Source organism: Alosa pseudoharengus, unplaced genomic scaffold, assembly GCF_046254945.1.
Source record: "Alosa pseudoharengus isolate Yale_2024_CS ecotype anadromous, Long Island Sound unplaced genomic scaffold, YU_APseudo_1.1 YU_APseudo_1.1_scf_15, whole genome shotgun sequence".
Classification (NCBI taxonomy): Eukaryota; Metazoa; Chordata; class Actinopteri; order Clupeiformes; family Clupeidae; genus Alosa; species Alosa pseudoharengus.
The window spans coordinates 10,613,034-10,625,533 of record NW_027468620.1 but is presented as its reverse complement, the minus strand read 5'-3'; the positions used below and the strand labels follow the sequence as shown (position 1 = coordinate 10,625,533).

Sequence of the window (12,500 nt, the reverse complement as noted above, 5' to 3'; positions counted from 1 at the left end):
TGTGTGTGTGTGTGTGTGTGTGTGTGTGTGTGTGTGCTGGTGCAGGTGCACCTGTGCAGCTCTCACCTGCTGCTGCGCCGCGCTGCGGTGGCGTGTCTGAGGCAGCTGGTCCAGAGAGAGGCGGCCGAGGTGTGTGAGTACGCCATGAGCCTCGCCAAGAAGGCCAGCGACAGCAAGGACAGCGGCTCCATCAGTACGTCACCAGCAGCACCCACACCTGCTTAGCCCTGGGCTCCCTTTGTTTAGGATTTACTATTGTACTACTGTGTTTAATGTTCCGTGCGTCTCTTTAGCCTTTGGGGAATGAAGGTTTTATTCATTCAATCTTTCATTCATTCTTTGAAAAACTGTAAAACTCAATCAACCCTCTTACTATCTTACTAAAAGCATAATTATTTCATACAGTATTTTGCATATTTTTTATATATTCTTTTGGCAGTGGCAAGTGACACAAAATGGTTATTTTATAATGAAAATGGATCTGTTCGAAACCTGTTTGAAATCAGAAGTGGTTGAACTAACTCTGTATCAGTCCATGAAACTGGATTTACATCCATGTTAAAACTGAGATTCATTGCATTGCAATCAACCTTGTAATCTTGTGTAGTAACATCCATTATGATATCTTATCAGTTTCATGTTATAATAATATTCAAAGCTTTTTTCAGATTTTTGTGTCTGTGTGTGTTATTAAGCAGTCAGTAGTTTATCTTTTATAGTATCTGATGTCTGTGTCCCCTTACTATCAGATTTGAAAATCACCGAGACGGGTCTGGAGGGGGTTCTGTTTGGCATGCTGGACCGGGAGACGGACAGGAAGTTGTGTTCGGACATCCACGACACGCTGGGCCACATGCTCTCGTCCCTGGCGGTGGGGAAGCTGGCCCACTGGCTCAAGCTGTGCAAGGACGTGCTGGCCGCCACCACAGGTACCAGGAGAGCCGTGGGCCGGAGCTAGTCACCACAGGGGGCTTAACCTTCATGGTGGTTTCACAACATGGTTACACTTGTTGTGTTTCTGGCCTAACCTAAATGTTTTTAAAGCTTCCTTTTAATGAGGTACCACTTGGTTTTATTCAAAATAAGAGAAATTGCACAGCCCTGACTACTGTTGTCTAAGTGCTTTTGGTGTCAGGCCTTGTGTTCTGTAAAACACCTTGAGACAGCGTCAAAGGCGCGGTATAACGAATATCATTTTAAGCCCCTAGGTATAAGCCCCTGCATTGATTGGCAATGACACATAAAAGTCTAAGAGCAAACCTAAGAAGGATAAAACATCACAGCGGTACAACAATAAATTGGTATTTATTATTGTAAGTGGTAAATGGACTTCATTTATATAGAGCATTCACAGCACGTTGCAGAGTAGTGCTTCACACTCACCCATTCGCTCACATTTTCATACACTAATGGCGGCAGCTGCCATGCAAGATGCCAACCTGCACATCGCCAGTCCCACAATGGCTTTATTCTCCCTCACAGATGTAGGGGGCGCTGTGGGCTTTGAGATGGGGAAGGATGAGGACTCGGAGAAGAAGGACGACACAGACGACGACACCATGTTCACCACGCTGGGCGAGGAGCCCTCCAAGCCCAACGTCGCCCCACGCTGGGTAACGCGGGTGTTCGCTGCGGACTGCCTCTGCCGCATCATCCACCTGTGTGAGAACTCCGACAAGGCCCACTTTGACCTGGCCACCGCCCGCTCAGCTCGGGCCAAAAATCCCAAAGGTAACTGCCACGTGCCACCAGAGGGGGCGCTGTACTGTGAACTGAGGTTACTGGCTTACCCATGTAACTTCAGCACTAACCGCTAAACTCAAAACCAACGTAACTGGCTTACCCGGGTAACTTCAGAAGTAACTGCTGATCTCAAAACCATGGTTACTGGCTTACAAGGTTAGTCTCTTTCAGATCAGAATAGATTACATTTATGTTTACATTACATTTCTTTATTTAGCAAACACTTTTAAAAAGTGACTTACAGATCAGCATAGATCAACGCACAAAGTTGACCGGGAAAAGTCAGGATCAGGAACCTTGCTTTGTGGCACACCCCTACAATTCCCTGAAACTCCACCTCTCCCTTGTCAGTCTTTTTGCATTGCTGCGTCACAGTGGAGTAGTTCCTTTAAAAGCCTTTTCATTGCACTTGTTTTGGATGCGTCATTGGCCTTTGCTCTTTTGTCATGTAACCTAAAGGTCTCGTTGCATCATGTGTTATTATTAGCGATGGAAAGTGTAATAACTACACAGAAAGTCATCAGGGTTTATTTAGTGGGTTTATGTTGGACTACCAGCCCCTTTCCCACAGTGTATCAGGGTCTGTTGTGCATCAGAAGAACACTCCATCAGTACCTCCAGCTGTGCTGCCAGCAGGCCACCTCCATCCTGAACACAGCAGTCAGACCCTGCTCTCCTCTCCTTTCCTCTCCTCTTCTCCTCTCTTCTTCTCTTCTTCTCATCTTTTCTCTTCTCTTCTCCTCTCTCCTCCCCTGTCCTCGCCTCCTCTTTTCTCCTCTCTTCTCTTCCTCATCCCTCTCCTCTCTTCTCCTCCTCTGTCCTCCTCTCCTCTCCTTTCTCCTCCCGTCCTCACCTCCTCTTTTCTCCTCTCTTCTCTTCCTCATCCCTCTCCTCTCCTCTTTCTTTCCCATTCTTCTCATCTCTTCCTCTCTTCTCTTCTTCAGATCTCTTTTCTCCTCTGTTCTCTTCTGCTCTCTTCTCCTTTCTCCTCCCCTGTCCTCGCCTCCACTTTTCTCCTTTCTTCTCTTCCTCATCCCCCTCCTCTCCTCTCCTCCCCTCCCCTCCCCTCCTGCTGTGTTTTATGTAATCTGAGCTGACCGGAGCTCAGATGAGTAAGCAGAGAGGAATTGATTCAGCCTGACAGCCGCTGCTCAGCACTTATATAAGCAGCCAGACTCAACTAGCTAGCCAGCGGAGAGAGAGAGAGAGATGCCCGTTTGGGAAAAATAGCCGTGACACCAGCACCCCGAACCCTCAGCGAGCTGCTTTCAGTGACCCCCACTATCCCTCCCCCCAGCATTGTGCACTATACTGATTGCGATGAACTTTACAGTGGCATTTTTAGTGTTTTAACAAGGACAAGGTTGAAATCAGTTCAGCATCAAAAGGGCACAGTAAAGAGGATGCCTTACATGATACCATCTTTTTTTTGTTTTCTATCTGCAACCTGCATTTGATGTCAACTCTCTGATCCAGAAATGTTATATGATCATAGATAGACCATATCAATAAAAGTTCATTATCCACAAATATGTGCTCTGTTTAGAACAATATCTTGTCTCATTGGCGCTTCTCCATGCAATTTATGTATTGTAGTAGTAACGTCACCGACGATGGTCGACCCTGGTTCGATTCCCGAAGCCACCATTGCGAGTCCATGTCGCTCTGGATAAAGGCGTCTGAAATATCAGTCAACTTTAACTTTAACTTTGATGTTTGTCTCAGTCAAAAAATCCTCATTGCTGTAATCTTTTTTCAAGATTTTTGCTGAATTGTTCATGCCCCTCCACCAAAGAGCACCGTCTTGGCTTCAATATCATAAGTTCCAAGAAGCTCTCCAGACCTACAGGTTTTCACTGCCCAGTGCTGTGTCGTCCTCAGGTGATTTGCTGGTGCTTCACCTGTCCGACCTCATCCGCATGGCCTTCATGGCTGCCACGGACAACAGCAACCAGCTGCGCATGGCCGGCCTGCAGGCCCTGGAGGACATCATCAAGAAGTTTGCCTCCGTGCCCGAACCCGAGTTCCCCGGCCATGTCATTCTGGAGCAGTACCAGGCCAATGTGAGAGAGGGCGCTGTTCTGCACAAAGCACTCCACTTAGTTTTGAGACATGCTGATTAGTTTTAGACATCATGCATCTGTCTATGCTCATTCATAAATGGTTTGCTTTACTAATTAGACTTCCACTTTGATTCCACTATGGCTGTAGTTGGTTTTTGCCTTCAGATTCTTTTCTCCTTGAACATTATTCCCCCTGCTCCTGTGGCAGATTGGGGCTGCCTCTTCATTTTGAAACACACTAATTAATACCTTGTCCTATTTTTAACGTAACGTAACATCAATAAGTAGTTTGCATCAGTGATTTTTATTTCCATTTACCTGCTATTTATGTATATCAGTTTAGTAGTTGCAGTTTCTTAGCTGTCAGATTTTCTACTTAAACCCTGTTCCTTCTCTCCTCTGGCAGGTTGGGGCTGCACTGAGACCTGCCTTTTCCCCCGACACCCCGTCTGACATCACTGCCAAGGCGTGCCAGGTACAGCATTCCTCTCCGTCCTGTTTGTGCTGTGTCTGTGCTGTGCTGTGTCTGTGCTCTGCTGTACTGTGTGTGTGTCTGTCGGGCTCGGAGGAAGACCAGTGTGGCCGGCTCTGAGAGCTGCAGCGTGCTCTAATCTGCATCCCTGTATAGAGCTACAGTATTGAGGCTGTTAGGAATGAGTCTGGTCTGATTTACGTGGGCTTAATGGAAGGATGGTAGTAAATAGACGGCTGTTGGAAAGTGATTCCCTACTCAAGCACTCTTTCTCTCATTCCCTCTTTATCCTCTCTTCTCTACTCTGTCTCTCTATCGTTCACTTATTATCTCTCTCTCTCTCTCTCTCTACTTCTCAGTCTTCATCCCGGGGCCTTCATCTCTTAGCTCTTTTCTTAATCTCCTCCCTTTGCTTCTCTCCTTCTCTGCCTTTTCTATCAAACTCTGTCTTATTGGCTTGAGTCGCTCTGTTTCGCTCCCCTCCATCTCCACCCTCAGATCTGCCTGTTGGCAAAGGCCCAGAGGCTGTCCTATCTTCCCCTGTCCCAGCCCTACAGGATAGGATGAGACTCATGTCTGGCCCCCAGTCATGTTTGCCCTTGGACAGAGAGATTTATATTTGCCCTGAAGGGCGCGGCTGGAGTAGGAGAAGTAGGAGGAGGTGAAGGAGGTGACGCTGGAGGAGTGAGAGTCCTTTAGCTGTGTGTCTCTGTGTTCAGACTTCACTCTTTTCTTCTCACAGCCTTGTGACCCCTCCAGTTAATTACCCCCTAGATGAGCCTTTGGGGGCTAAAAACAGCTAAGCTACATGGCATCCTGTCCACTCACTTCCACTTTCACTTGTTTGATGCTCGTTTAAGACGCCAGCAATAGATAATATCAATTACTTGTTTCCTATTGCCTCTTCTCTACTCTACTGTTGTGACGTTATCATGTTTGGGGAGCAGTTCTGCAACTGTATGATATAACTCTTAGATGATTTTCTGTGACAAAGACATTTTGAATGACAGAACAGAGTATGCCGTTGGTATATGCTGGTGGTGACTAAACATAATATGCTATTATAAGGCTGCAATTTATTTTACAGCCATCTCCACCAATCGTCTCTCAATGTATTGATCGGCATCGTTTCTCTGTCTGTCACTCTGTACAGGTGTGCAGCACCTGGATCGGCAGTGGCGTGGTCAGCGACCTGAATGACCTGCGGCGTGTGCACAACCTGCTGGTGTCATCGCTGGACAAGGTGCAGGCTGGGAAGGGCTCCTCCAGCCAGCTGTACAGTGAGAGCGCCACCACCATGGAGAAGCTCTCCGTGCTGAAGGCCTGGGCTGAGGTACAGTAAGCACACGCAGTGTGAAGTGATCGCAATTAAAGTGTTTGGAACAGTCCTCAGCAGAGTTCAAATGTACCTCTATCTCTCTCTTTCTCCCTCCCTCCCTCCCTCTCATTACCCCCCTCTCTCTCTCCCTCCTTCCTTCTCGCTCTCCATCCCTCCCCCTCTCTCCCCCTCTCTCTCCCTCTCTCTCAGGTGTTTGTGGTGGCCATGAAGATTAAAAAGGAGGCCGAGTCGCGGCCGCCAAAGAGCAGTGGCGGCGAGGAAGATGAAGATGAAGATGCGGGCGAGGAGACGGGCATCCTGCCGCCAGACAGTCTGATCACCCTGGTGCAGCCGGAGCTGCCCGCCCTGAGTCGGCTGTGGCTGGCCGCGCTGAGGGACTACGCCCTGCTCACGCTGCCCGCCGAGTTCGCCAGCCAGCTCCCACCTGATGGTAGGGATGGGCAATTATTCAAAATCCAGTTTCAGTTCCAGTTATGACTTCAAATGATTATGAAAACAACAACAACAATATAACAGTGATTATTTTTCAATATTCTGTTTTGCAATAATGCTTTTGTTTCGTCTTGAGCTTTAAATCCAGCGCACCCCATTCCTTTACAGCAGGGGTTTTCAACTGAGCGGAACCAGATACTACCATTCTGACTAATTATGCAACCCCGGGAGCACCACTGAATAAAAATACTGATTCCTACATTGAAACTACATTCCTGAATCCATGGTCACGGACCACTAGCAAAGTCCTCACAGAGCACAACTGGGCCGCTGACCACTGGTTGAAAGCCCCTGCTGTACAGGGTTAACTGTTGCATAAAAAATATTGACATTTGTTTTTAAAACATTTTTTCGAAAGGTTAGAACATGCATGGTGTTCCCAAAATCATTTAGTGATCATGTTGAATAATCGTGATTCTATTGACCCAAATAACAGCAGTCTGCATAAGGTTCACATGACCGGTTCCACAAGGAAGTTGGTTCTATAGGGGTGGCATAGGGGTGTTAAAGATAATCAGATGGAAGTGCTGTGGACTGTGGACTCTTGCAGTACAGCACAGACTGTGGACTCTTACAGTACAGTACAGACTGTGGACTCAGTACAGTACATTTCTCAACCTGGCCCACAGACGTACATCATTAGTACTGTGTGTTTCAGGGATATCAGACCCATGATCTTGCTCCACTACCTTCCCTATGAGTTGATCCAAAGATCCAACATTGTGCAGGAGACTTTCTAGTTCCTACGAGCTGATCCAAAAGTGCTAAATGAGCTCCCATGTGATCTATTATGTTCTCTGGTCATATGGTGGTTCTCTCATCTACACATGTGATCGTTCCTATGCGCTGTTTGGCAATGCCAGTCTGAGTACTTTTCTTTCCAGTGAAGCTCCAGGGTAACACTGCACAGTAGGAGTCCCAGCACTCCAAATCCCTGGCCTCTCTCTGAAGGATAGTGTTAGAGGCAGGGATTACGCCTGGCTTTAACTATATTGGGGCAGTTCCTTTTAAATCTCCCTTTGATGAGAGAGTAGCATTGCCCCACCTGCCTATAATCTTTAATCTTCCCCACTCTCTCTGCCTCCTTTAAGTCCCATTCCTAACTGTTTAACTTAAAAAGCAATTTGGACAAAAAGAGCCCCACTAGATTCCCAGCCTGCTAATTCAAACAGCACCACTAATCTAATGCTCTGTTCAGGTTTGACAGTGTAAGACATCCTAATCTTATTGCAGTAGTGCCTTGCCTGAATTCCTCCTCACCGAACCTTAGCTGCACACAAGACATGCAGACTCCCCCTTTCAGTAATTTGCGTCTGGCGAAAAGGGACACTACAGGCAGCTTTTCTGTTTGTCTGCTGCATGCATGGTGTACGTATGTGACTCTCCATCATGTCCCTTTAATGATGTCCTTCCAGAGGGGCATGGGTTTAAGTGATGTTAGGTACTGCTTACTAGGTTTGAGGAATGTTGGAAAGCTTCTTTATAATGCTTAGAAGGCTGAATTGCTGAATGGTTCACAAAAGCTCCTATTCTCCCAAGGGGGGGGGGGGGGGGAATCCCCAGAACATCTTAGTTCCACTTCATTTGTGACCTTTTCTGAATGACTGAAAGACGGACTGCGTCTTCCATTCAGTCCTGCCATCCCTGCTTCTTTTATGGCCACTGTGGTCATACAAATAGGAATGATTTGATTCCTCTTTCTTCTACTCCACCCAACCCCACCCCACCCCACCCCCATCGTCCGTCTCCTTCTGCCCTTGTCCAGGTGGGGCTTTCTACACACCTGAGACCATAGACACGGCGCGGCTGCACTACCGCAACTCCTGGGCTCCCATCCTGCACGCCGTGTCCCTCTGGCTCCACAGCACCGGGTTCGGCTCCGCCGAGGGTGCCGAGGAGACCCCCCCTGCCCTGCCCAAAGGCTCCGGGCCTGTTGCTGTGTTCCCGCCGGCCGGACAGGTCCCCAACAAAAGCCAGGAGGAGCTGGTTAAGGACCGCATGCATCTGCTTCTAGGTAACATGTCTCTGACACCCATCAACTCAGCTGCCATTGGTAGAGAATGGCATGAAGTGTATTTCGAGTTTTCGTCCAAATGGACTGTGATGTCTGTTGCACTAGGAATTAAGTTATATCTATTGGTCAACTGTTATTGTTTATAAAAGTGCTATTTACTTATTTATTCATTAAAACCTGCGTGTGTAGATTGTTTCTGGGATAGATACTTTTGTGCACTCATGATTTTTTCCCTTCTCTCTCCCTATCCCCGCATCATTTTCACCCTGTCCCTTTGTGTGTCCCTTTTGTCCTCTCTCCCGTATGCATTGTCCAGGCATCAGCATCGAGTTCCTGTGTTTCCCGCGACCGGAGGAGCCCATCGAGCACGTCATGTCCTGCCTGCAGGCCCTCTGTACCCTGCTGGACTCCCCCAGCGCCCGCAAGCACATCGCCCAGGACCAGGTGAGGCGGCCGTGCCGAGTACACATTAGGGCTGCCACGAATGGCTATTTTCGCAGCCGATTTATCTGTTGATTATTTCCTTGATTAATTGATTAGTTGTTTTTAGGAAGAAAATGTTAGCCTGGGTGAACCCAGACCAACCTGTTAGCAAATTTGAATTTGCTCTGCAGGTCCGTCTGGAAAGGTCCGTCTGGAAAATATCCCATTGACACATGCTGTTGCTGACTTGTAAAACACTCTTTTTTTAATAAACTATCGGTACACTAAGTTCAGTTAATAATAGTTTGGAATAGTCCCATACAACAGCAAACTTTCCTCCTTGAACTGAACTCCGGTGCTTTCGGTAAACTACTTTCCCCACAACATGGAGGTAACTTTAAGGTACAGACTTCTGATACACTTACTAAGTTCTTGATGCTTTGTTTTATGTGAAGGGATCCTATTCATACTACTGCAGAAGTGTGGTGCTATTTTGAGCATTATTAGTGGTTAAAAAATGGCAGTTTGGATACTTTTGGCTCTCTGCCCTCAGCACTGTTAGCCTTTTGGCTGGAAGTGCTAAAGACAGTCAAACTCAGTACTCCATTGGTCAACATTATCTAGCTCTCGAGGGGGTGTTCAACTCATTGTCATGGTGAAAAAGACACTGGGTTCAAATTACTCAAGTTACACTTTAAGAGCTTGTTTACATCTCCATTGAACTCCATTTATTTACGTCTCAAATCAGACTCCCTCAGTCAAGTCAGAGAATGGCTCACACATGAGGTCATTAACCTCATGGCAACCCTCTGTTCATAGGACAGGGAACATCTCATTACCACAGCAATGATGATGATGATATCATCCGGGTGACAACTGGAGGGAGGGGGGAGGGAGGGACAGAGTTAGACCTCCCAAGGTCAGCAGCCTGAGGGAGGGGATGGCCCTGGCTGAGATGGCACGGTCATGCTCCTATGGAGGTCAACACACACACACAAACACACAGCATTTCCCTCAGTGTTAATGAGTAGTAGCAACCCAGTGGCATCCTGCCACATATCCTACAATTACAGAGCTGAATGTCACATGCGCGCACACACACACACACACACACACACACACACAGTTGTGACCTCGCTCCACAAAAGACGCCTTAAACTTTTAGACTTCATAGAGGACCGTGAAGTTTAAGGCCGCCGAAGGCTGTATTAAAGGCTGCCCAGCTAGGCATGTGTCGGTACGGGTTATTGGAAGGTGAGTTTTAGCAGCATTCCATGCTAGTAGTTTACAGTATGCTGTTTATCTTTTCATTTTCGTCATGGCCCAAATGAATAGATTAAGAATAGTGGATTACACCCGGTCCATCCCATCCCATTTTAATTACATTTGGGAGGCCTGATCATTGGTGCAGGCCACTGGGTTCGGCAGGCTGCAGCTGGCAGGAGTGGAGGTTGGGGCAGCAGGCGAAATGGGGCGCAGAGGAGTTTTTCAGGATCAGCTGAAAATGGAGGAGCATCCTGTCTAGGCGTGCTGATCAAAGCCTTGCAAATTACAGCATGGACTGTGTTACATCATGAATAGGCAGACTAAATAGATATTTTTTGCCTGACCTACCACTTTACATCATGTCTATTATGTAATATAGCTGAAGTAAAGAAGTCATTTGTGTGTGTGTGTGTGTGTGTGTTTCTCTCCCAGCTGTTGGCGGTGGAACTGTTAAATGTGCTGCACAGGCTGCTGCTGACGTGTGACCCTCCCAGTGTGCAGCTGCAGGTGACCGCAGTAGTGCAGGAGACCATCCACTCCGCGCTAGACCATCTTCAACTGCAGCGGTCCAGCTCTAGTGAGTTTACACACACACACACACACACACACACACACACACACACACACACACACACACACACACACGCCTTGTACCTCACAGACTCTTTGTCTGCAGTCTGGATAAGCATGCCACTTTTGGGCCCATTCATCCCACTAAAGAAAATCCCCTTTGTGGATTTGGTCCTTTTTTTGGGGGGGCGGGGGTGCTGTGATGGTGAAAATGTGCACTGAATTGGACTCTTCCTGTGTGTGTCCCTCTGCCGTAGGTGTGGAGGAGGGGGAGGAGAAGGAGTCGGCCGCAACCCTCGGGGAAGGAGGCGACAGCGGGGAGCTGCTGCCGGGCAAGTCGCTGGTGTTCGCCGCCATGGAGCTGCTGGTGTTCATCCTGATGCGCCACCTGCCGCAGCTGAACACGCGCGCCGGGGACTCGCCCAGTCACCTGGCCTACCGGCCGCACAGCCTCTCCGAGGAGGGCACGCGCCTGGTGGCCGCCACCGTCGCCATCCTGGCCGAGCTGCCCGCGCTCTGCTCTCCAGCAGGTGGGCGACCCCTTCACACACACACACACACACACACACACACACACACACACACACACACACACACATCTCCCCAGATTGCATGCCCCCGCCCCCCACCACACCCACGAAGACCATATGGTGCTCTGCTGAGGAGCTCACAAACACGCGTAGTTACACATGGATGCCCATGTATGCACATGAGTTAATACTTTGCACTGACATGCATGCGTTCATGGACAGTGCACATACTGTATGACAACAGAGCATAAGTCAAGGGAAATGTATATGCGCACACACACACACACATATATATGAGTGTGTGTGTGTGTGTGCACAAAAACACTGGTCAACTCATACAATCACTGAAGCTGCTGTATAAATGTCCTTTTTGTTTAAATCCCTCCTCACTAATCTGCAGACTCTGTAGTACTTTCCCGTCTCCTCTGTTGTGCTGTCTGTATCTGGGTGCAGTGCTCAGTGCCAGACAGGTGTAGGTAGGTGTTACCACTTTCCTCCCAGGGACAGGTGGACTGTGGGAATCCTCTGTCTGGTCAGGATTAGGTACCGCAGCAGTGGCTCTCTGCGGCCTGGACAGCTGCCTGCTGCGTGTTTGATGCCTGGAGCCGTGCCCACTGTGCTAGACTTGAGTCATCCCCATCATGGCTATTATTAAACAGGCTATAAATGAGGTTTTTTTTTCCCCTACAGACAAGATGCTGAGTGTATCATCTCTAAATGGTCAGAATAACACACACATATCAGCATAAATTGAAAATGTAAGAACAAGTATGGCAATAGTGGCTATTATTTAACGGGCTATAAATGATTTTTTTCCTACAAACAAGATGCTGAGTTTATCATCACTAAGTGGTCAAAACAGCACACAAATATCAACATGAATTAAACATGTTGGCAATTATGGCAAATTTACACAATTTTGTCACAGATGCCTTCCAGGGAAAGGATTTTATTAATATATCGGCGTTAATTGTGTTAATGTACGACCACAGAGAAAGAGACACAGATAGTGATGGTGGTCGGTCAGGGCTTTACTCTGGACTTTTACAGGAATCAGTTCCTTACAAATTGAGCACTAGTTGGGTGCCCACAAGGATGTATAAAGTATATAGTATATATACTTTTTTGATCCCGTAAGGGAAATTTGGTCTCTGCATTTAACCCAATCGGTGAATTAGTGAAACACAAACAGCACACAGTGAACACACAGTGAGGTGAAGCACACACTAATCCCGGCGCAGTGAGCTGCCTGCTACAATGGCGGCGCTCGGGGAGCAGTGAGGGGTTAGGTGCCTTGCTCAAGGTAGTGGTAAAATAAGGGGTGGGGGGGGGTGGGGGGGTAAACTATGAATTCTGTGATGGTGGACTGCTCCATGCCGTATCGGATTTTTAAAAAAGCCATTCAGGACATGTTTGATGACGGTGGAGGTTATTGTCCAATGTTTATAACAATACCAGTGGTTTAAAATGGTTCCTAGAGTGTTGATTGTGAATGTGTATAATACAGTGTGATTTTTTTAATGTTAAAAGTTGCAATTGGTGAATAAACTGTCTTGAGATGTGGATAAACTCTAATTAGAGGCGGATA

The 12,500-nt window shown here is 47.6% G+C and overlaps 1 protein-coding gene across 3 annotated transcripts in view; it reads left to right on the top strand.

Moving 5' to 3' along the window:
* The window catches only part of heatr5b (HEAT repeat containing 5B), a 38,595-nt gene that overhangs the window by 15,994 nt on the left and 10,101 nt on the right, over window positions 1-12,500 (top strand). For all 3 annotated transcript variants that reach the window (XM_076285501.1, XM_076285504.1, XM_076285502.1), the window contains 11 exons: window positions 46-193; window positions 750-929; window positions 1,483-1,731; window positions 3,625-3,806; window positions 4,213-4,281; window positions 5,432-5,611; window positions 5,807-6,047; window positions 7,875-8,123; window positions 8,440-8,567; window positions 10,245-10,389; window positions 10,640-10,912. In XM_076285501.1, the coding sequence (XP_076141616.1) occupies window positions 46-193; window positions 750-929; window positions 1,483-1,731; window positions 3,625-3,806; window positions 4,213-4,281; window positions 5,432-5,611; window positions 5,807-6,047; window positions 7,875-8,123; window positions 8,440-8,567; window positions 10,245-10,389; window positions 10,640-10,912 (2,044 nt within the window). The remainder of the gene's footprint in view (window positions 1-45; window positions 194-749; window positions 930-1,482; window positions 1,732-3,624; window positions 3,807-4,212; window positions 4,282-5,431; window positions 5,612-5,806; window positions 6,048-7,874; window positions 8,124-8,439; window positions 8,568-10,244; window positions 10,390-10,639; window positions 10,913-12,500) is intronic.